This window comes from Melanostigma gelatinosum (assembly GCF_949748355.1).
Source record: "Melanostigma gelatinosum genome assembly, chromosome: 13".
In the NCBI taxonomy this organism is placed as follows: Eukaryota; Metazoa; Chordata; class Actinopteri; order Perciformes; family Zoarcidae; genus Melanostigma; species Melanostigma gelatinosum.
The window spans coordinates 21,090,248-21,112,095 of NC_136646.1; the positions used below are offsets into that span (position 1 = coordinate 21,090,248).

At 40.4% G+C, this 21,848-nt stretch overlaps 2 protein-coding genes across 3 annotated transcripts; one reads left to right on the plus strand and one right to left on the minus strand.

The window, feature by feature from the left end:
• The first annotated feature begins 622 nt into the window (after positions 1-622).
• nprl3 (NPR3-like, GATOR1 complex subunit) lies at positions 623-12,325 on the plus strand. 2 transcript variants are annotated; one of them, XM_079282555.1, is made up of 14 exons: positions 623-1,002; positions 1,659-1,728; positions 3,765-3,803; positions 4,514-4,646; positions 5,821-5,895; positions 6,483-6,636; positions 6,753-6,834; positions 6,949-7,086; positions 8,162-8,318; positions 8,689-8,795; positions 9,017-9,146; positions 9,804-9,993; positions 11,271-11,463; positions 11,958-12,325. In XM_079282555.1, exons 1-14 carry the CDS (start codon positions 810-812, stop codon positions 12,121-12,123), a joined length of 1,827 nt encoding a protein of 608 aa, XP_079138681.1. In that variant the 5' UTR covers positions 623-809; the 3' UTR covers positions 12,124-12,325. The 2 variants fall into 2 exon arrangements, with proteins under 2 accessions (XP_079138681.1, XP_079138682.1); XM_079282556.1 differs by lacking the exon at positions 3,765-3,803.
• Positions 12,326-12,716: 391 nt separating this feature from the next.
• On the minus strand, positions 12,717-14,673 carry mpg (N-methylpurine DNA glycosylase). The gene is made up of 3 exons (XM_079281884.1): positions 14,314-14,673; positions 13,637-13,841; positions 12,717-13,421 (listed from the first exon to the last, which is right to left on the minus strand). Exons 1-3 carry the CDS (start codon positions 14,533-14,535, stop codon positions 12,982-12,984), a joined length of 867 nt encoding a protein of 288 aa, XP_079138010.1. The 5' UTR covers positions 14,536-14,673; the 3' UTR covers positions 12,717-12,981.
• Between the last annotated feature and the right edge of the window lie 7,175 nt (positions 14,674-21,848).

A 21,848-nucleotide genomic window follows, 5' to 3' on the forward strand; every position in this document is an offset into this window, starting at 1 on the left:
AGATCATTCAAACAATTTCACACTCGACAAGGGTACGGCACTAACTTGGGTCGCAGCAGAACAGTCGCCAAGCATGAAGAAGATCGGATGAATGCTTGTCGAGATATGCGAAGGACAGACAGACAGACATTCTTATATTTGCAGACGCAGCATAGAGTCTCCTAAAATCAGCCAACAGCGCCATCTAGCGGATATGATGCAACAGGGAAAATATTTATCAGAAACCTTAATGATCATGAAGGGTCTTTTTTATGGCCAAACTGCCAAATACACGGATGGCAAACAGCTTGAACACAACAATAACAATCTGGGATCTATTGTCAGATATAATCATATATTTAAATCATAACACTGCATGTTTTGACACGATATTTTGCTTTAGGCCTATTTGTAGCCTGCATAGCGTTTTTTGGGACCGTGTTTCCTTTAAGTAGGCAACACTTGCTTTTTATTATTGTAGTAATGTTGTATATGATATTGCATCATTAAACACAAAGTTATTACGACCACAAGATGGACGGAGGAAAGCACTGGCCATTGTTGAATGAGGGGGGGGATCCTAAAGCAGTCTGTTTTAGCCGAACACTTTTCAAGGTGACACAAAACAATCGCAGCAGTGCGTTGTGGATGTGCGGTAGGACTTCAGTCAGGCTTTCAAGTTATTTCTAATTAGACTGTAAACGATCGGTGTTTGTGTCTGGCATATATTAACACGCCTGCTACAAGCTAACGGTCACTGGTCGTAGGTTAGCTGACGACCGACTTTATTGTGTCGCAGCTAACGTGAAGTTAGCTAGAATGCTAACACGATGTTCAACCCATTAGCCGGCTTAGCAGATGAGCGAAGGTCCATGTACACTCAGTCCCAGAACAGCATGTACAAAACCGGCGATAAAACCAGCCCTATTAGCGTCATACTGGTTAGCTCTGGCAGCCGAGGGAACAAACTGCTCTTTCGATACCCTTTCCAAAGACTTGCTGAATGCCCGTCATCTCTTACAGGTAACGTTAGGCGTAGTTTAGCTGTTAGCTAAGTAAGGACTAGCCAGAGAATCACAGTTCAACCCCTAAACGCTAAATGTAACGTTAGTTACTCATTATTCGGGGAATAAACTCAGTGCCTTCAAGATCTCACTTTCACAGAATTACTCATTTACAGAGACAGGGCAACAGTTTCAATCACTCCCCAGTATAATACAACAGCCCAGCAATATGTTTCCTCTCTAAAGCTGGCAATAATCAGGTTGTGACTGTAATCTGAAGGGCGACAGTTTTAGGTTAAAAGCAAACACGTTTCTTTCAGTCTGTGTTGACAAGGCCCACTTGGGTCCACTGTTCCCCTTCCTGAAAAGACAGGCTTACTGTTGTTTTGCATATGTTGTGGTTGTTTGTGCTGACTGTTAGCTGTGATTTGGCTCGTTGCTTCAAATGTTGTGTCCTATTTTGTGTGCTTGTTATTTTGTCCACATCCTACAAACGAGTTATCAATTAGCTGAAGACAAACTACCAGCATATCTGCCTTAATACATCCTACATATAAGTTAGTTGTTCTTTGGCAACATAGAGAAACTTGGATGCCATAAAGAAAAAGGTTAAGAATTGCATGCCAATAATCAATAATCAATAATCAAACTAATACTGTTATTTCTGTCCACAAGCAAAACAACGAAGTCCATATGCTCTGAACACAGCCGGGGATAGTCTTGAAGATCAGGATGGTGATTCAAGGTATTTTTTGTCTCTTTATTTAATATATAATCTAAATTAATTTGAGGGAAATTGACTGTTGGTGGACACGGCCCATTCTAAGATCCACATGAGCCACTTACTCTCATAAGGTTTGTCTTTTGCATTGGATCTCATTTAATTTTTTTAAAACCTCATCTATTTTTCAAGATGAATAAGGAGCTGGACCATGTTTAATTTAACTCATGTGGTTGAGCTTTATTTAACAATGTTAATAATTATAAAAAAGGCTGTACGGGTTGTACTTCAAAACCTAAAGCTGTAACCTCACCATGTGTCTAAATGTCACTTTAAATGTCATCGCGTCGGTTGCTGTTTGAATATGCTAGCTTATCTGAACTGGTAATAGAAAACAAGCTTATAAACATCTACTTGCGTAAACAAGGTCATAGAATTTATTGATAAACCACATCAGATTTTATTAAGTTAAACATGCATGTTGAGACAAGAAGCTCTCAATCATAGAACATAGTAAGATCACAAACAGGAAGTGGTCATAGATACAAAAGTAAGATGATGACAGTGCTGCATAACTTCATGGTTTTACAAAAGCTGTGACATAAAAATAAAATAAGATGACTTATAGATCCACTGAGTACAAGAAGAAAGAGGGAAACTGGTGTACATGGGCGCAGTAGATGTGACACAAATGAAATTGAGTAATGTTGAGTTCAGTCCACCATCACTACACCATGTGTGAAGTCTTTAAAGTACATTGAACCAAAATGTGTTTGTTGTTTAAATGGTATAAACTGTGCTGGTGGTGAGCCACATGGGAATGAGTATAACAAACATTTCATATTTAAAAACTCTAACAAAGCACAAATAGACCGAAAAAATATTTCTTGCAATGTGTTGAACACTATCTCTGTGAGTTACAGATGCAAAGAAATACGAATGCAGATGAAGTGAGTTTTTCCTCTGGGCTATTCATAATGAACGGCAGTGCTGGACAATATATCAATATTACAATCAATATCGTGTTATGAGACGAGATATTGTCTTGGATAATATCGTAATATATTACCGGTATATGTAACTTAGTCGTTATATCCACATTACTGATGATTATCAAGAATCTCATTGTGTAAATATCTTCTGAAAGCACCTGGAATATTGACACAACATCGATACCAGAGTATTTCATCAAAAATATTGTGATATTTATCTACTAACTCAGGCAGAAGTTTTATGAAATATGATCAGAATTTAAACTCCTCCCTGTTTGGACGCTCAAAGATGTTGATATCTGTTTCTGGAAAACAATATGAAAATATCAGACGAAGAACCTTTAAGTCCCAGTATTTAGTTTTCATCCTGCTTCCACTTTATGGATGGTAATGCTGGTCATTGGTTGGCTGACTTTGGTCACAGGACTGTAGGGAGCAGATCATTTCAAGTATTGTTATCAATTCAGCTCACTCGGCATAACTGGCACTAGGAACATTTGTTTTGCTCACTTTTTTTTTGCTTCTGTCTCCACTACAAACAGACTTCACTACAAGTTTAAAAGGACCTTTTAGAGAGGTTACACTGAAATATAGAACTGAGAAGGGTTAGAATATTTATATCATATATAAATGATTTAAAAATAAATTCTAGCTGAAACCTCGAGCCAGGGTTAAGTATACGATATACATGTCGAGGCCTCGGACTAACAGCTTTATACAGACCAGTAGAAAGTGGTTTGCAGTATTTAAGTTTCTACTGCATAAATTAGTTTCACAGTATATTTTTTTTAGTAATGTTACATTTTTAGTTGCCTTTATGATGCTGGCTTTTAAGATCCCATATCTATATTAGCTGACATATTCCAACATAAATAAGCATTAAAACTCAGTCAGGCTAAACTGGTAATTAGCTTGAATCAACCTGCAGACCAGCATTCTCACACCACAGTATCACATGTTTGTTGGGGTTGTGTTGATGTCCATTTTATGCATTCAGGCCAACTGTGTGTTGCATTTTCCCTTTTGTTTGCTTTTTTCTTCTTTTTTATGGCCCAATTCCCATTTCAGAGAACAATCTCCACTAACTGATGAACAGTTAGTAGCAGGGTAAGACCAAATCATTCTAAACCACCTTTCCTTCGCTTAGATCACCCCTGTCTTTTTTTTAATCCCCTTCTTTCCTATTTTGTGTCCTTTATGGATCCCCAACCCCAATCTCAGTCAAATCCTTTATCATTAGCAAATCCAGTGAATCGGTGCTTTGGTCAATTCGGGACTGCAGTTTTGCTTTCGAACAGTTAAACTATAATTCATAATTAATTCACATTGATTATATTACCTCAAGCATGTAGACTCAGCATTACAAAACAAAATATTAATCAAATGCAAACCACAATAAAGCAAATACATCATATTCTTTTCAAATTGTGCTGTGAGGTAAGTCTACAGTGTGTTTAATTTGTTTCTGAAAGTTAACGCTTTGATTTGTATCCCTTTGATTGCAGCATGAGTTACTGAAGTCAACCAGCATGTGTCTTTCACATTCTTCATTCATACAGTGACTTCACTGTTTCTGCAAGGAGGCCTCTTCCTCTTTCCTCTTCTCCAGTAGCCACACAAGCTTTTTTATGTATGCTGTCATTGTTGAATTACATTACAGGCAGATGCATCTGATTAACGCAACCCCTCTTATAGACAGGAATGTGAAAAATGTAAACAAACAGCTCATTTAAACGTTCTCGCAGCTGCTGCTGTGCTGTAACCTCCCATCAGACCCTGCTCATGTTTCTTATTCAGGATGTTTCTCCTTCTTTAAGGTTCTCTGACATCATCCTCGCCACCATTCTGGCCACCAAATCTGATATGTGTGGGAAAAAGTTTGAACTGAAGATAGACAATGTTCGATTTGTGGGTCATCCCACTCTCCTTCAGCATCCTCCCATCATTCAGGTTAGGAACAAAATGGGTCCCACTGAAAACATGTAAAGGCACAAAGTTCAAGTATAAAACAAGATGTTCCGGCGAGTTAACGTCAAATAAATATATGGAAGATAAAGTGGTTGTGAATACACAGTTTAGGAGCACAACAAAACATGTGATATGTTGTCTGTAGAATCACTACTTCCAGTTTCCATTAGTAGCTACGGCTATTTGTATTGCAGCTGTTATTATAAACTGTATTCAACACCTGTGATTTATGATGTCAATTTAAAAGTGCCATCTGGGGTTCTATGAATATATTTATTGTAATATTGATGTTTCCTGCCATCTGGCTTCGATGAGTCCTTAAGTCCATTTCCCTGTTTCACCATGCCCCTCTAAACTTATGTGAGCTTTGAACTTAGTGAAGTGTCGTCTAAAGCTCAGCAGTGCCCCCTACTGACAGTTTGTCTGTGTGATGATTCACTGCCCATGGTGCCAAGATGAAGGTATTTAAAAGGGATATAGATAAGGCTGGGCAATATATCGATGTTATATTGATACCGTGATATGAGATACTAGATATCGTCTTAGATAACATCGCAATATGGCAGAAGTGTTGTCTTTTCCTGGTTTTTAAAGCTGTGATACAGTCAATTTATGTCATTTTCTGAACTTACCAGACTGTTCCAGCTGTTCTATTCTCTCTCAGTTATTTTATCCACATTACTGGTGATTATTGATCAAAAATGTTGTGAAAGCACCAATGGTCAACCCCACTATATCGTTGCAATATCAGTATTGTGGTATTTGGTCTAAAATGGTGATACTGGATTTCCTCCATATCGCCCAGCAATGCAACCCAATAACATGTTGTGTTATAACTAAAGGTTAATCTGTGTAAATAAAAGCAACTAATTCAACACTTTGTTGGTGACTTATAAAATACCAGAGAGCCTAATTAATACGTCTCTGTCACAGTCTCAACAAAAACTGAATTCCAGGTTCAGTTATTTATTTATTATGTTATTCATTATTTATGTTGAACATTGCGCTGGTGCAGCTTCTATTGTGTTATATTTGTGAATTCAACTGCTTTTAAATTAAGTATTGATAGATCATATATAAATCAACATGCTGTACATTTTAAAGGTTTTGGTGAACATGTTTTATGCATCTTGTTGATGTTTTTCTATCTGGGCAGGTTTCTAAAACGGATCCTTCACCGAAGAGAGAAATGCCTACGATGATCTTGTTTAGTATGGTGTTTGCACTCAGGGTATGAAATGACTTTATCTGAAGAATTCAGATTTTATATTGTATTAAATTGAGCCTTTTGGCTGTTGTGTACACATGTTAACATTACAAAACATTGGGTTGTTTCAACAGGTTTAATTGCACAAAATTGAACCATTCAAATTCGTATGCCAATAAATTACGTTATATTATTCTACATGTTAATTTATACACATTAGCTTTGTTTTTTGTTTTTAAATCTACTCTGCAGGAAAATGATGGCAGCTGATCCACTTAACAATGCCAAGAGAAGCTGTTCGTTTTATATAATTTGTCCATCTCCGTTTACATAACTGAGAGAACACAATATTCGAAAGACCTCTCAGTTTGATGCAATACAACACCACTAAACCACAGAGATGAGGTAAAACCTCTCGAGATCTTTACCTCACACAAGGGAGCTCAAAAGTCATTTACATATTAAACGTATTCTACATGTTAGATGGTTAACAGGCTGCTAATGTTTGACATGAATGTGAACTCCAAATTGTCGTATACATACTACGAACATGTTTCTGTCAAAATGACAGTGTTTTTAAAGTGTCTCCCTCTCATCTTTGGCCTCTCCAGGCGAATGCTGACCCGTCCGTCATCAGCTGCATGCACAACTTGTCACGCCGCATCGCCATAGCCCTGCAGCACGAAGAGCGGCGCTGCCAGTACCTGACCAGAGAGGCCAAACTGATGCTGGCCGTCCAGGATGAGATTACCACCACGACTGAGAGTAAGATACACAATTGTTACACCGCACAAGTGACATAATACATAATGACATATTTATTATTGCACAATGTAACTAATCAGTATACAAATGTTGTGTTGTGTTTTTCCTGATTCAAGCCGATGGAAGCCCCCAGTCCCCATTTAGACAAATTCTTCCCAAATGTAAACTAGCCAGGGACCTGAAGGAGGCTTATGACAGGTGTGTGATTGAATGTAATACATTGCTGTTTTAGTTTTGTTCTTTCTCCCTCTTTCTTACCATGCAGGATGCACATTGTCCACACAGCTGATTTTAACATTCGTGTTTTTGCAGCCTTTGTACAACTGGCGTGGTGCGACTACATATTAACAACTGGCTCGAGGTGAGCTTCTGTCTACCACACAAGATCCACAGGATTGGTGGAACCTATATCCCCCCTGAGGCATTAGAGCGCAGCCTCAAGGCAATAAGGTTTGTTCTTACTTTTTATGTACAGAATAAAAAGCATCTACAGTGTTCTATGTGGGTTGAAAATAACACTTGACTGCACCTCACTCAGCAGTTGTGGAAGGTGAAACTGAATATGGCATATCATGACAAACCACAGATACTCCACCCAATGTCCCCCTTTTCAAAGCGTTATGTAGGACGTTTTATTGCAGATTGAGCCTTTTCTTATGCAGTATTTAAAATGATATTTAGATATTACATAGAAATGGCCACCTTTTAATTTACTATATAAGACATTTATACCATTAACTAATTGCCAACAGTTTACTTCTTTTTTGTGCAAAAATGCAACATCTCTTGGAGATGGAAGATAAAACGTGACTGTCTCCTTTTTTACTCTCATTTTAATGTATTTCATTTATTATCTACATCATTCTTTACCTGAAAGCAGCTGAGTGCTCATTTGTTAATATGACTTGGCTGCAAGACTGCCTGATTGAAGACAAAGAACAATAAGGAGTGATAAACTCATGACACAGGATTGTTACAGTCCTCTTTAATCTGTGTTGGATGCACTGTTGACCCACGGGTCGACTTACTTAACAAGAAGGTCAAGAAGTCGCAGACCCTCGAAAACAGAGACTGTAGCCCCCCATCAGTTTGTTATGTCAAAGGAGTGTTGTGTCTTTAACAGCTGACGAAGGGCTGTGTAAAGTAGGAGCTTCAGTACTGACTTACTATTCAAACCATCTGAAGAAACCATGAAAGCTTTTGTGTGGACCATACTGCCACCTGTTGTTACTTCAGCATACATACATCAGAGGTGTGCCCAACGTCTACTGCTCTCTTTAGTTCTGTCTTTTGAAGCTGCAAAGCTGAAATTAGTGCAAACTGCATTCAAGCCATGGAATTGTTACAGCACTGCAGAACGATGATTTTATTTGAAATGAACCAGAGTGGTCAGTTGTTCTGTACATGGACAGACTGTTCTGATGTACAGACCGGCACTAAAGCTGATCCCCTCTGGACCGTCTTGACCTCTGAAGAGGAGGTCTGTTGATTCAGAGGCTGCATGATCTGTGTTTTGATCCTTCAGACCCTATCATGCCCTGCTGCTGCTGGAAAGTGAGAAGGCACTGCTGAGCCAGCTTCCTCTGGACTGCTCGCCTGCAATGGTGCGCCTCATCAAAACCTGCTCAGCAGTAAAAAACCTGCAGCAGCTCGCACAGGATGCTGACCTGGCCTTACTTCAGGTGGACAACATCACCACTGCACTTTACAACCACAGATGTCATTCTCTGGTCTCGAAAGACATTTATCTTCAAATTTGAAGCATGTTTTCGTAATTAGGAACATTTATTTATAACTGCACACAATCATTAAGCTAATTCACAAATAAAGAGGTTGTATTCGTATGGTGTTTTGTAATATTTTCAAAAAGGTGTTGATGGTGTCTTACTGCCATCTAGTGGACAATCTGTGTACTTTCAAAAAGACAATGTTAGGGCACCAGTACAAGGAGCTCTTTCTTCTACAGTTGGTTTTCAATTGCAAATCATTTTGTTGTTTGGATAGTTTTATTTCACATCATTTGTATCGTTCGTAAATTATTTTCCCTCTCAGATCTTTCAAATTGCTGCTCACTTGGTTTATTGGGGCAAAGCGATCATCATCTACCCGCTGTGTGAGAACAACGTCTACATGCTGTCTCCTCATGCCAACATCTGCCTGTGAGTGTTCATGATGTGATGGACTGATTACTGTAGAGCTGATGGACCATAATGTTGCTGTGAAATCTTTATTGTCATTAAATTCAGACTTGTTAAATACCTCAGATTTAGTTATGAAAGAACTGGATTGAGCCATTGGCAGCACTTCTCTTTACAACCTTGTAGACAATTGATTTTAAAAAGCTGTTGTCGAATGATGTCTCCCATCTCTCCCTGGATAGATACTCACCATTGGCTGAACAGTTTGCCCAGCAGTTTCCTGGACACGATCTGCCCTCCATGCTAGCCAAGTTCTCACTGCCTGTCTCACTGGCCGAGTTCAGAAGCCCCCTGGAAGCTCCTGCACAGGAGGTAGGACAGTTGGACAAGTACAAATACACAGCAAATAACCTCACCCCTCCACACTGGCTCAAACACACTACACGTGGAAGCCAGCAAGTAATTAGTATCAAGTCCTAAACTTTTTACGCAACAACTATATACATAAAATAAACATATTGTGAATCACCGTGAAAAGTGAGACAAGCCTCCTGGTTTTCAATGTAAGTCCACTTTATTTTATTATGTTTTTCACCTTTGTTGGTGAAATAATCTGATTAATATTCAGTGTTGTCTTTCCCAGAATAAAAAAAAGTCTTCCTCTAAACGTGAACAAAGGGAATTTTCTTGAAAATGTACATGGCTATTCCTGTAAATTTTGATCCTGGATTGTCAAAGCAGAACCATGTGGTGTCCTCCGCCGACCCAACCTGTTTTGGCATCGCTGCTTGAGCGTCGGCGATGAATTATAAATGGCAAAGGGACATCAGCTCCAGCGTCTGCAGCTTCCATTTTTCATGAGAACAAGATCAGAGGGCTCTTTCTTTTGGCTCTATTTTGAGCTTGTGTGTTACCTGTGGCTCATTTAAAACATTTGACCTGGCTAGGGTCATGATGTGCTGTCATGTTTATTGGGGGTTTATCATGTTATTCAGCTGTGATGCAGTTTGCTGCTATGCTCCTGACCAGGCCCAGCTGATCCACATGGTGGTGTGGATGCTCCAGCACCGCCTGCTGATCCAGCTGCACACATACGTCTGCCTGCTGGTACCGCCCAGCGAGGATGAGCCCGGGTTGAGGGATGAAGACCCTCCGCTGGCTGCCCGAGTAGGAGGCCGCAGTCTCAGCACCCCTAGCGCTCTCAGCTTTGGCTCCCCAAGTATGTCCTCGCTTGTCTCTCTCCTCTGCCCATCTCTTAGAGCAGCGGTTCCCAAACTTTTTAGGCCGCGCACCCCCTTCTACATCCCGACCGGGTTCGCGCACCCCCCCCCCTTAATAAAAAAAAAAAAAAAGAAGCAACAGAGCCTTTTAAGCCTTCATAGCCGCATAAGAATCGGACCAATGAGAGAACAGTTTGCTCGCGCGTGCATTTGTTTACAAGATTTAGTCCGCTGTTAAATGTTGCAGTGTGAACACAAACCGAACAAAGGAGCAACTGCAACAAAGCAAACGAACTGAAGCTGTGAAAACGCCCTGAAACACTGCAACAAAGTTTCAATAACTTTCAGTGTCACAAGGCGTCACTTTTAAAGAGCAATACGGATGCGAGCACACACGCACAGGCTCAGAGGCAGATTATCACATTTAATTTACAATTCATGACCGACTAATGCAGCCAGGATGTCTTCGGACAAAGCATCGATGCGGCGCGACACAGTGTTGTTGGACACCGGGATCATGTCCAACTTTTTTGCTTCTTTGTCCCCAATCATACATTCCACCATCTCTCTGGCAGCTGGCAAGCTCACGTCTTCGGCGATTGTGTGCGGTAGCCCCTTTCTCGCTATTCTGTAACCAGATATGAAGCCCGTAGTGCGTTATTTATAGACCCAACACATGAATGAGACTCCAGTTGTTTTTGGCTGTTTTGTAACTCCTCCAATTTCGATATAAACAATGTAAGGGGCTTTTGACTTGCACTGGCATGCTTGGTGTTCAGGTGGCGACGTAAATAAGAGCTTCAGACTGTTAGCCAGAACCTCGCTGCACACCACGCACTGTGGCTTTGGGCAATCTGCGTTGCCAATCCAAGTGAAGCCCAGACACACATACTTTTCATCATATTTCCTCTTTTTTTTCCAGTCTGATGCTCACCCTCGTTTCCTCTTTCTTCACCTTGACTCCGCGATGGGCCGATGTGCTCCCGATTTGTCTGTGCTGCACCTCTCCGTTCCCCTCGCCTCCGATTCCTCTCTCTCTCTCTGTCCCTCTCCTCTTTTACGACTGATAGCTTCAGATGTCCCACCTGACAGTTTTTAAATTAAAATTACATTTTTTTTAATATTTAATATTATTACACCATCAGACCGCCATTACACTTTTCCTCTCGCGCACCCCCTAGAGGCAGCTCGCGCACCCCACTTTGGGAATCCCTGTCTTAGAGGTATAACATGGCAATAAATAATCTATGATCATCTGTCTGCTTCCTGTGTATAGCCAGCAGTGATGACATGACCCTCACTAGTCCCAGTATGGACAACTCCAGTGCAGAGCTACTGCCTGGTGGGGACTCTCCGCTTAACAAGAGGATGACAGAGACGCTGCTTGCCAGCCTGTCGGAGCACGAGAGGCAGGTTATTCTTAACATCCCTGCTGCACAAAATCCAGAGGATCTGCGGATGTTTGCCAGGTAATTAAGCCAGAAGTCTAGTGCATATTCTGTGTCTTATTAGTATGTTCAATGTTTCGCAGCTCTCCATTTCGCTCTATTTTTAGACGGTCGGGTTAAAGGCCCCTCTACACTGTGCGATTTTGGGCTGTCTGACAAAAACTGATCGCCACAAAGATTTTATTCAACCCATCTCGCACAGTGTGACTCGCAATGAACTCACACGGTCGCTGTTGTCGTACAGTCTAAAGGCGCCATAACAGATGGGATATGTCTAAGTGAGGATCCAGTGATTCATGATGTTGTAAATCACTGTTTATGCATCGTCTCTTAGGACATGAGAAGATATGTGCATTGGTTTGAAAAATAAAGTTATTTTATTTGCATTCACAGAATATTAAGAAATTGTATTGAAAAATAATTTGTCTGTCTCATGGTCGATTTACACAGATAATGATTCAATGAAAGTCGAGCTCTCAACCCATTGTTCTGCCTGTTCTGTTGACTGCTTCCAGGCTGCTGCACTATTTCCGGGGACATCACCACCTGGAAGAGATTATGTACAATGAGAACATGAGACGCTCGCAGCTCAAGACGCTGTTTGACAAGTTCCGCAGTGTCCTTGTGGTGACAAACCATGAGGATCCCATTATTTCAATCTTTCAGTCACCCATGGAGTAGTGGCACAGAGACGGTATCAGCTCTCACCAACTGGAAAAGATGTCAGTTTGAGAGCAGCTAATAGCCTGCTGTGCTCTCAGCTAAGTGCTATTGTTCAACAGTGTTCTTTTAGTGTGAACTGACACAATGATTGCAAAAATGAGTGCCGATTTACAAAATGTAGAAAGTGTTTCCCTTGTGAGCCAAATATTTGTTTACAATATTAAATTATTTTGTAAGTACCTGAAGTGCCTCAAGCGTTTACTCTGAATATCGGAACTATTGGTGTTGGGGGGGGGGGGGGGGGTTAAGTTCATATCCCAGATGTGTTAGATCATCTGCATTTACAACAGATGGGCACACTTTGTAATGATCATTCCAGATCTTCATCTGCCTCTCCTCAGGAATCCCAGAGGTGGGGAGAGAGAGACAGCTAGAAAGGAAATATTCTAAACATCAAGAGGCTATTTTGCTTTGAGAGAAGCAGAGCTTTCCAAACATCTGTGAAAGCACTGAGTATGACTTTCTTAAAAAACGGACGAAAGACCTAAACAAAAAAGACTTGAGTGAGAAAAGGTACGTTACAGAATAAAACATTTTTATAGACCGATAAATTGAGTCTTACTCTAGCTGACTTAAACTCTAATCTGTTAGTTTTGAGTATAACCATAAATACACTGTAAAAAATCAGTTGCAGTTTACAAAATGAATGAGAAACATCTTGCACAATTTATGCAGATTAGAATTTAGACATTCAACCAGTCAAGAATGTTATTCTACCATCCTGACTTTCTTTTTTTTTTTCTTCAGTTTTTATACTGCCTAAATGGAGAAGTCCACAGAGGGAACAGATGGCAGAGTAGTTCCAGGATATTCCTGTTACGCCCTCTTGACTTTGTGCTGTCCTGTGTCAGACTGCACATCTGAGGGACCTAAATTGTTCATTACATTTCCAGTCTTTCTGCCTCTATTCACTACGCTAACACAGTGGTGCCCACGAAGATAAAACCGCCAGGGCTTCTTGGCCCATTCCCCGTGAGATTCAATTCCAATGCGTGGTGCCGATACTATATCGTGGGGTTCGGCTGGATTTGTGTCGGGCTCCCTCTCCAGCCACACGTCTGGGTCTGAGGCGAGGTCTCTGCGATCAAAACAGCGGGGTATATTTAGAGCTTGGCACAGCTTGGAAGGCCCGTTGCAGAGCTCTTTGTCCTTGAGTTGTCGGGCTCCCTCTTTGCGTCTGGCTGTCCTCAGCTGCCTCATGACGGGCTGACCCTGCAGGGGCTCCAGGGAGCGCAGCAGCACGGCAGCACCCTCCCCTGGGGATACAGCACACAATATGCATCAGTCAGCAAGGCTCCACTCTGTCTCCTTCCTTTTGCCCTTTATCCACTGATGATAAAAAACACTGCTGTATTGATATAGTGTCATATTAATAATAGAACACTTGGAAGGGGGCAGATTGAACCAAAAATAGCTTTTATATAATGTATCTGTTTGCATGTCTATCACCGTTGGTTGACAATGCTTTTACCTTCACTAGACACGTTCATACAGAGGTAGATGCCATAGATCGGATACACATAGATTGTGCCAGGCTTCATGAACATGGCTGTGGTCCTCTCAGTGCGTTTGCCTCCTGCTGAGTGTGACGCTTTGTCCTCCCCTCCAAGGTAGGCTTCAGTTTCCACTATTCTCCCTCGCAGCTCAGTACCATCTGCACACCTGCGGACCAACACCTGCAGGGACAAGGAACAAGACAGATTATGTTCTATGATGATCAGTCAATTAATCGATCAATCCACAGAAGATTATTGGCCTGGTTCAAGCTTTTCAAATGTTATTATTTTATGGTTGTTTTTTTAAGCCTTCTGGGAAGTAAATTGCATATCTTTGAATGTGGACTGTTGACCAAACAATCAATCCATTGAGGATGAAAATAATCTTTAGTTGCAGTCCTACATTACCGGTGAACGGTCTGGATGCATTTTGTAGTTTCTACGGTTGTAATTTGTAAAGTTGTTTTATGAACTATGATGCAATGTTACAGTGTAACAATGGAGGACTGAACAGCTGCTGAAGGAAATACAAAGGAACCAGAGGTGGCAAGACTTTCATTGTTCTGGACAAAGATATGTCTACAGAGCATCAAATGGCTTTCAGACATCATCATTACAAAATGAATTCATTTAGGTGAGATGGCAGCATTACCTTGCCGAGGAATGCTTTAGCCAACCGGATACAGGGTTGTTTGAAAAAATCCTCTTCAAGTCTGTGCTGCAGGTCATTGTTGATGAAATCGTGGCTCAGCTCCGTCTCAGCGCTTTGAGGATTTTCACACTTCTTATTCAGTTTGGCAGGTGAAACCTTTGCTGGTTGAGGTGTTGCTGCTCCTGTCAATGCTGGCATCTTTCTTTTTCTCCCTGCCATCATAACGTTACAGCGAAACACTTTTGAAAATTGAAATAAACATTATTTGACCCCCTCACTGTTTTACAATGTCAACATACTTTTTACATATTCTTTAAACCATTTACTTTCTCATTTATGTGTGTTTTATAGTAGATTGACGGCACAGTGCTAGCGCTAACATACAGGAAGTAACGATTGTTTTGAATCTCTTAAAGGGGCCGCGCACTATTTCTGGCAATCACGATTGAGTATGTCGCGTTTTAGTTTTCCTGTTAAGAGTGTCTATCCAGGTTGTGAGGAGGAAGGTCCATCTTTGTGTCTTTTCCACATAATCCTCAAACGTGACTGCAGCCCAAAGTTTTCTGCGCGCTTCAAATGACAGCCAAATGGGTAGGGATAGGTAAACAACCCCCGTTAACCCTGGTCTTTTCCTGCTGCTGTCTTATCTTCTCAGCCTCATTTGAAAACACTAGGCTCTAATATAAGAGGTTATAAATAGAGCTGGTGTGCTCATGCCTGCCTGTGCCCAGGAAGTGGATGGCGCCAGATTGGCCCCAGGCACTGTGGTTCCATGTGGCTTTCTGGAAGACGAACAGTGTGTGACATGGTGCCATGCCACAGACTCCAACTTTATCAGGAAAGAACAAGTTTGCTGTGCTGTTGTGAAACACTGTGCTGACCTGAAAGCTCATGCATGCATGCATTGACTGATGTGAGTGGATAGGCAGATAGATAGTTGGGAAAATGCAGAGTGGGGGGATGAGTAGATTAGTGGTTATGTATAAAATAGATCTGTCATTGCAATTGTTGAGATGTATTGCTGACAGATGAAAAACATTGGTTAAAGTTTAAAAACGGGCACATTTTTGTATGTGTTTCACATACTTCTTAATTTTGCTTTGTGTCCATTTGCATGTTTAGCCCCAAGTTACTAAACTAAATGTAGCTGTCATCACAGAATTACATTTCCAGTGTGCAAAATATTCCTCCTGCTGGCAACAAACTTGATCTCAGTTTCTGCTGCACCGTTACACACAGAGTAGATTCACAATGCATTTCTTCATAGCCTGGGCATTTTCGTACTTCTGATGTTCATCAGCATTGTTTTCCTGCCTGCTGCACTCAGCACAGCAGCGTTCTTCTGCAGATCCTCCTGAGCTCTCTGCAGCTGCAGCATGAGCTCTGACACATCCCTGTCTTCAGTCTGGAAAACCTTTGTGCTTTGACTGGGAGCTTTCTCCTGTCCTCCTGCAGCTGGCTTGGTGCTTTGGGGACTGTAACTACTTGTTCACCTCGTCTACAATAATCCTATCTGGAAAAAGCCTGATACCTGACTTGATTTGTCAAATCCTATGATTACAAAGAGGCACAAACTATCGAAAGGCTTGTGTGCATTAGTGCCAGTGAGCTGTTGTTAAAGAGAGTTTTAATCAAATTGTTGTTATTACATTAACTGTGCATTGGATATTTTAAATAGGTTACAGCTCCCCAAACCTCTAAAGAGTTTCAGAGAGAGAGAACAGTTGTGTGGATGATAAATATGATATGTATGACTGTATGTGTACTCAACAAGTATATCCTGACTGAGTATATTCTTTTTCTCACTTCCACTTTAATACTCCAAATATTACACATTTTTTGTATATTGTTTTGCTCATAAAATATTACTTTTAGTATAATAAGGCATTTTCTTTCATTCATTAACTTGAAAGAAGAAAACACAGATAGCAACATTACAAAGAAAACCCCCCAAAAAACTCTCCTTCAGCTCGTCAGATCTTTGCAGAGGTGCCAGTAAGTGCAGCATGCTGAGTGGGTGTAGGTGTGTGTGTGTGTGTGTGTGTGTGTGTGTCTGTGGCATTGCAGAAAAAGGTTGACGGTGCACAACATTGGATTGATGGTAAGTTGACATACTGCAATAACATCAATCATAGACATAAAGACGTGATTGATTTATAGGGCCAGGATATTCTAGACAGAAAGCTGCTGAGCATGTTCAGTAGAAGAGTTCTGGCATGAGTTGTTGACTTTGTCGTGGCTGGTGGACCAGTGAAGGCCACTTTTCTGTTTGCTTTGACTGTTTCCACCGCCTGCCAGCAGTGATGCTGTGGTCTTTGCCGAGCAGCTTTCATTGCTACTGCGGCCGATAATCTTAGAAGCCAAAGCCTGGCTGTAGCGTTGCATTCTGGATCACTTTCAACTCCAGCAGCCACCGATAGTGACGCTGAGCAGGGACGCCAGGGACTCATCTGTGTGTGCAGATGGACAAGCAGAATGCAGGCAGACTGAAAATATCTCACTACACCATGAGTCAGAGAATGCCACGAAGAAAAAGGGTTGATCAGCTGGGTGTGATATCCTCTGTGTTAAAAATATTTTGATTGAAGCTATTATTATACTGATAAGGTTTATGTAAATTTTTATTTACACAGTGAAATATTTCAATTTCTTCTGTCATGAATCTCTATATATATATTCTGTATAGTTTCAATACAGTGGTAGACTGGCACTGCTATCTTACATGAAAATATTACATCAAACACATGACTGAAATAAATTGAGAAAAAAAATGGCACTGTTTTGTCCTGTCATGTTGATATCTTACGTCTGAATGTTACCACCAGCTGCTGAGATGACCTCTTGTTCTGTACTGTGTTCACTTTTTATTGCATTTACATATTTATAACTATAATTCAATCACAAGGTGCGGCAATAACCTTGTAATTGAATGGGGAATTATAATAGTTGAAACAAAATAAACATAAACACAAAGATCAGCTTTTACTAGGCTTCTAATACAAATACTGCATATCAGCCTCTGAAATGGCATCCAAGAAACCTCTCCAGTTGTACCTTTTAACTGCAATCTATTCTCAACGAGCCGATGAGTGGCAGAGCCTGGTAGTCATCTGCATCCTCAGTGTTTGGGATAAATTATTAATTGATGACAATAAATGATTCATGAGTCTCTTTTCTTGTTTGCTGCAGAGGTGTGGTGTGTGCTGAACAGGTGGCTGGGTTCTCACTGGGAGGAAAACAGGAGGATTGTTCCATGTGAGACCCAGTTCAGACATCTGCACAACAGAAACATGGAGAAGCATCCGGGATCACATGCCAACAGAAACCACAAAGGTTTGGGAATACCACGCATGCATGTGTCTACTGTATGTTTTTTTAACCTGCCAAGTAAAATGAATAAACCCATAGTCGTTTTTTAAACCATACAGCAGTTTCAAAGCATAAATGAGAGTCAATGACAGTTTGAGGGCTGTTTTAGTCGATCATTAAAAGACGAAAAACTCAGCCTGGTTTATGGAGTGAGCCTGGACTAAAATCTCCATGACCTTTCTCAGTCTACTCTGACAACAGCTTCCTTGTCTCAGCTCACACCTGTGGCTCTCAGAGGGAACAACCGTTGAGTCAGGGAGAAAGGGAGGGAGGGCTGTCTGCAGGATCGCACTGGTCTTATCACAAAAACAAGGGAGTATAAATCTACTCAACAAGACCACAGTCTCCTTCTGCTGTGATATTTAGCAGCAGAACAGTGTTTTGCCCTTTGCCAGGAATCATTGAATACAAATATGCACCATATTTTGATTCAGTGATGTCAGCTCTACACTGCTGTTGATTGTGTGATCAGTACAGCTACAAACAAAAGATTAAGTCAACAACATTTCATTGTGGATTGATATGTCTTTTCTGTTGACATACTAAAGTGACATAAATTCTGACACAATAGACACAAATGTCTTGTTTTGGTAAAAATCCTTTAAAAAAATCACATGCGTGTAAACTGTACTTGTCTTCTTTTGAATATTTCTTTGGTGTGGTAAACCAAGGCAACCATGCATGAGCAGAAACCTCGCTGTGGTCTTAACTTAGAAACTCTGCTTGGTTGAAGAAAGAGGAAGCCGTTTATGAACCATCTGACAATGTCCTTTTGCTTAAACATCCTTGCACTCAACCCTTTTATCTGTGTCTGATTGATGGGGCTTCAGGGGGCCTTGAGTGCACCTACAGGTCCTGCGTCACTTCCTAATTGCTGCCTTTGCCCCAGCTTCAACCCTCCGATATCCCAGGGTACACGTCGCCATTAATTACTACAACTTCCTAGTGTATCAATCAGGCCACTGAAGGGTCCTTACATAGCTCAGTTAAAGAGTTGTTGAAATCCTATAAACTCCTGCGGTGGAAATACTGACTTTTGCCTTTAGGAGCATGTCTGGATCATTTCGATTTTCAGTGTGCCTTTCAGTCATGCTTGAAGGGACGAGACCCTTGGGTGCAAGACAGAGAGGAGACTTGAGCTAAGAGACAGCTCGCCTTTTACTGTAAACTACAAACAAGTGGTGAGACCTGTCTGCTGTGTGCCTGATGGGGCATATTTTTGGCTCAGCCTCACATTTGAACAAATTGTAATGAAAAAAGAAAGAGGAATAGGGTGTTTCTTGCTACAGATATTACTCACATATGCGAGGAGAGCTGCTGATGTTGTTTAGCTGCGGAGGAGCTGTGGAAGAGCTGCGGAGGAGGTGTTAGAAAATTTGAAACCACACTTAAAGACACATATTATGTTTCCTGTAGCAAGAATACTGCTAGTGGTTTGAAAGTATGTTCACTTCTGCTGAATAAACATATTTCTAATGGTATAGACTCCTCTGACAGATTTTGTTTTCATTCACTAAAAAAAACAGAGCAGGTATAGTAACAAAGTAGTCAAGTACAGTTTGTGAGGTAGTTTTTTCAGAGTATTTATAATTTATTCTACTTTATACGTTTACCTCACTACAAATATTTCTGTTATTCGAATGTATTTATTGTCTTTCTTTGTACAAAACATGGGATCGCATCATTGACTCATGATGCATTGCCAGTTTAAACCAGAACAGTGTAAAAATGTCAAATCATTTAGAGTATATTTTGCTGTTAATACTGTACTTTTACTTCAGTACAATCTAGAAACAAGACTTGGAATGTAATATTTGCAGTGCGGTATTACTTGAGTAAAAAGTGTGAATACTCCTTCCACCACTGGAAAAAACTGTATTGATCTGCTGTTTCCAGTCGAGCTGCAGATATTCAATATGAAAGGCAGGCACTCTTATGACCTCTTGTTCTACAAAAACAAACAAATGATCTGCCCTGTCAGCATAAAAATGGGATGACATTATACTTCCTTTATTTAAATAGCAGACAGTTCAGTGGTGAGTTTTATCAAAGGAGCTCTCTTCCAGGAACCTGAGCCTCTTGTGCCCTAAAACCTCATCTAAGGAAAACGGTGTACTTGGTGCCCCTTGTCGGCACCTCAGAAACCTTCTGCTTCCCAACATCAATCTCTCTCCTGGAGAATATCCCCAGGTGGATCTGAGCTTTCACTGAAACCATGATGGAATGTACTGTAATGGTCTTTTCATTAAATGGATCAGCAGCCTGTATTACACAGTAGAATGGCTCAATTCCCTCTCTTTTACAGTATAAAGTAAAGGGATTTTAATGTAAAGTGTTGGACTCTTGTTATTTATTTGCACAGATTTAATGCATGAAATGCATTTATTAATGTATTAACCAACTAACCATGAAACATTGTCTTACTGGTGCGTTTAAAAAATATATACATTGAAAATGCATGAGATAGTATAGATATTGCAGTCATACAGCTAATTGCTGTGGAAATGCCTCGGTAATGCCGGAGGGGTTCAGGTATGAATTGATGATAAAGATTTAGCTGCAGAATCCCAAGAGCCAATCGGAGGAATCTCAGCAACAATGATGGGAAATAATGGCATGCCACACATGTGAATCTCATTTTGGGTGCATTTGGATTCATTCATCCATGAGACAATGTTTCTGTCCTGTAACTTTATTATGAACGTTGTGAACATATACATTGACAATCACATTATTTACCATTGCTTTTGAGTTATGTTGTTTTTTTACGTTGCTGTGTATATAACCCTTGATAAACTAAACAAGACCAACGAGTATCAGCAGACGTGGACACAGAAAGTGTTCAGACTTACAGGCCTCAGTCAGCCATATTAACATCAGCAGATCAAAACCCCTGGCTCATATGACAGTGGTGATTATGCTCATTGAATTGAAGAAAATGTGTGATGTTTATGCAATAGACAACAGTTTCTTCATTGGCTCAGGAGTGTATAATTCACTGAAATGTACTGGGAGCAGGGTTCAATGATATCTTTGTGTCATGTGGCAACACTGCATGATTTGTCCAAGAATGGACTAAAAATGGGGAAAAACATAGTTTACATAATAAACCATATAATGTGTAACAGTCATTGACCTGTTCACACAATGTGTTCAACAACATTTATGTATTCATATGTATTAATTCCAGACACTCTTAGGTAGACTTGGTGTGATTTTAAGGGTCTACAGATCACTTACATCATGCTTATCAGTTATTAGAAAATCCATTTCTTGGGTTTTTGTTTGACAGAAAACCCCAAAAGTCAAGAAGTAAGCCCAGAATAAACATTGAGAGTATATGCAGACGGAAGAAGGAGAGAAGAGGATTGTCATATCTCAAAGCTCTGGTGACCTCTTCAAGTGTGCGAAATGTGATGCATAGTGCATAATCTCAAATTATTCTTGAGAATTGTTTTTATCTGTACAACATATGCTCACTCACAGAAAAGTCTTGAAGTTAGTGCCAATTTTATTCTATTTTTGGTCTTTGTTTACGGCACTTGAAGTCAGATTAATACGATTTATTGTCCTTTTTACCAGATGATGAAACTTATCATTTTGTTTTGTCTAGGCTCTGAAATTACCTAAGAGTTCACTGGTGACTGCAAACGTCCAATCTTTAGGTTTTGAATTAAGATTCAGGTTTTATTTATCACATGCTCATGCAATATGTGCAGCGAAAAGCAGGGTGGCAAATTATTAAGGCGGTGCTATAGTGTTAAATACAAATAGTAAGTCGTAAGTAAGCAGTAAGAGGGACCATTTTTGTAATGTTTTATCCTCATGGCTTGTCACTGATACTTTTATTTTCAAATCTACCTATAATATGTTGTTGTTACATGCTGATTCATATACACCATAAAACATGTTAGGCCCATAATTGGTGTGTGTAGATAACATGTTGCAGTGATGACCCAGGCTGATGATAGCTGAGACAAAATAAAAGCCCTTATAACACGTAATTTCACATACCAGTGCATTTTTACCGTCCTCCAATTTAATTGGTCAAGCAGTAGGCTGTACATAACACCTGAACCTCCAGTTGCATTTAATTAAGACACTTTAAAAAATGAAAATATGTTTACATTATTTTCGGCCACAAATCTTTAAACGTAATCCAGATG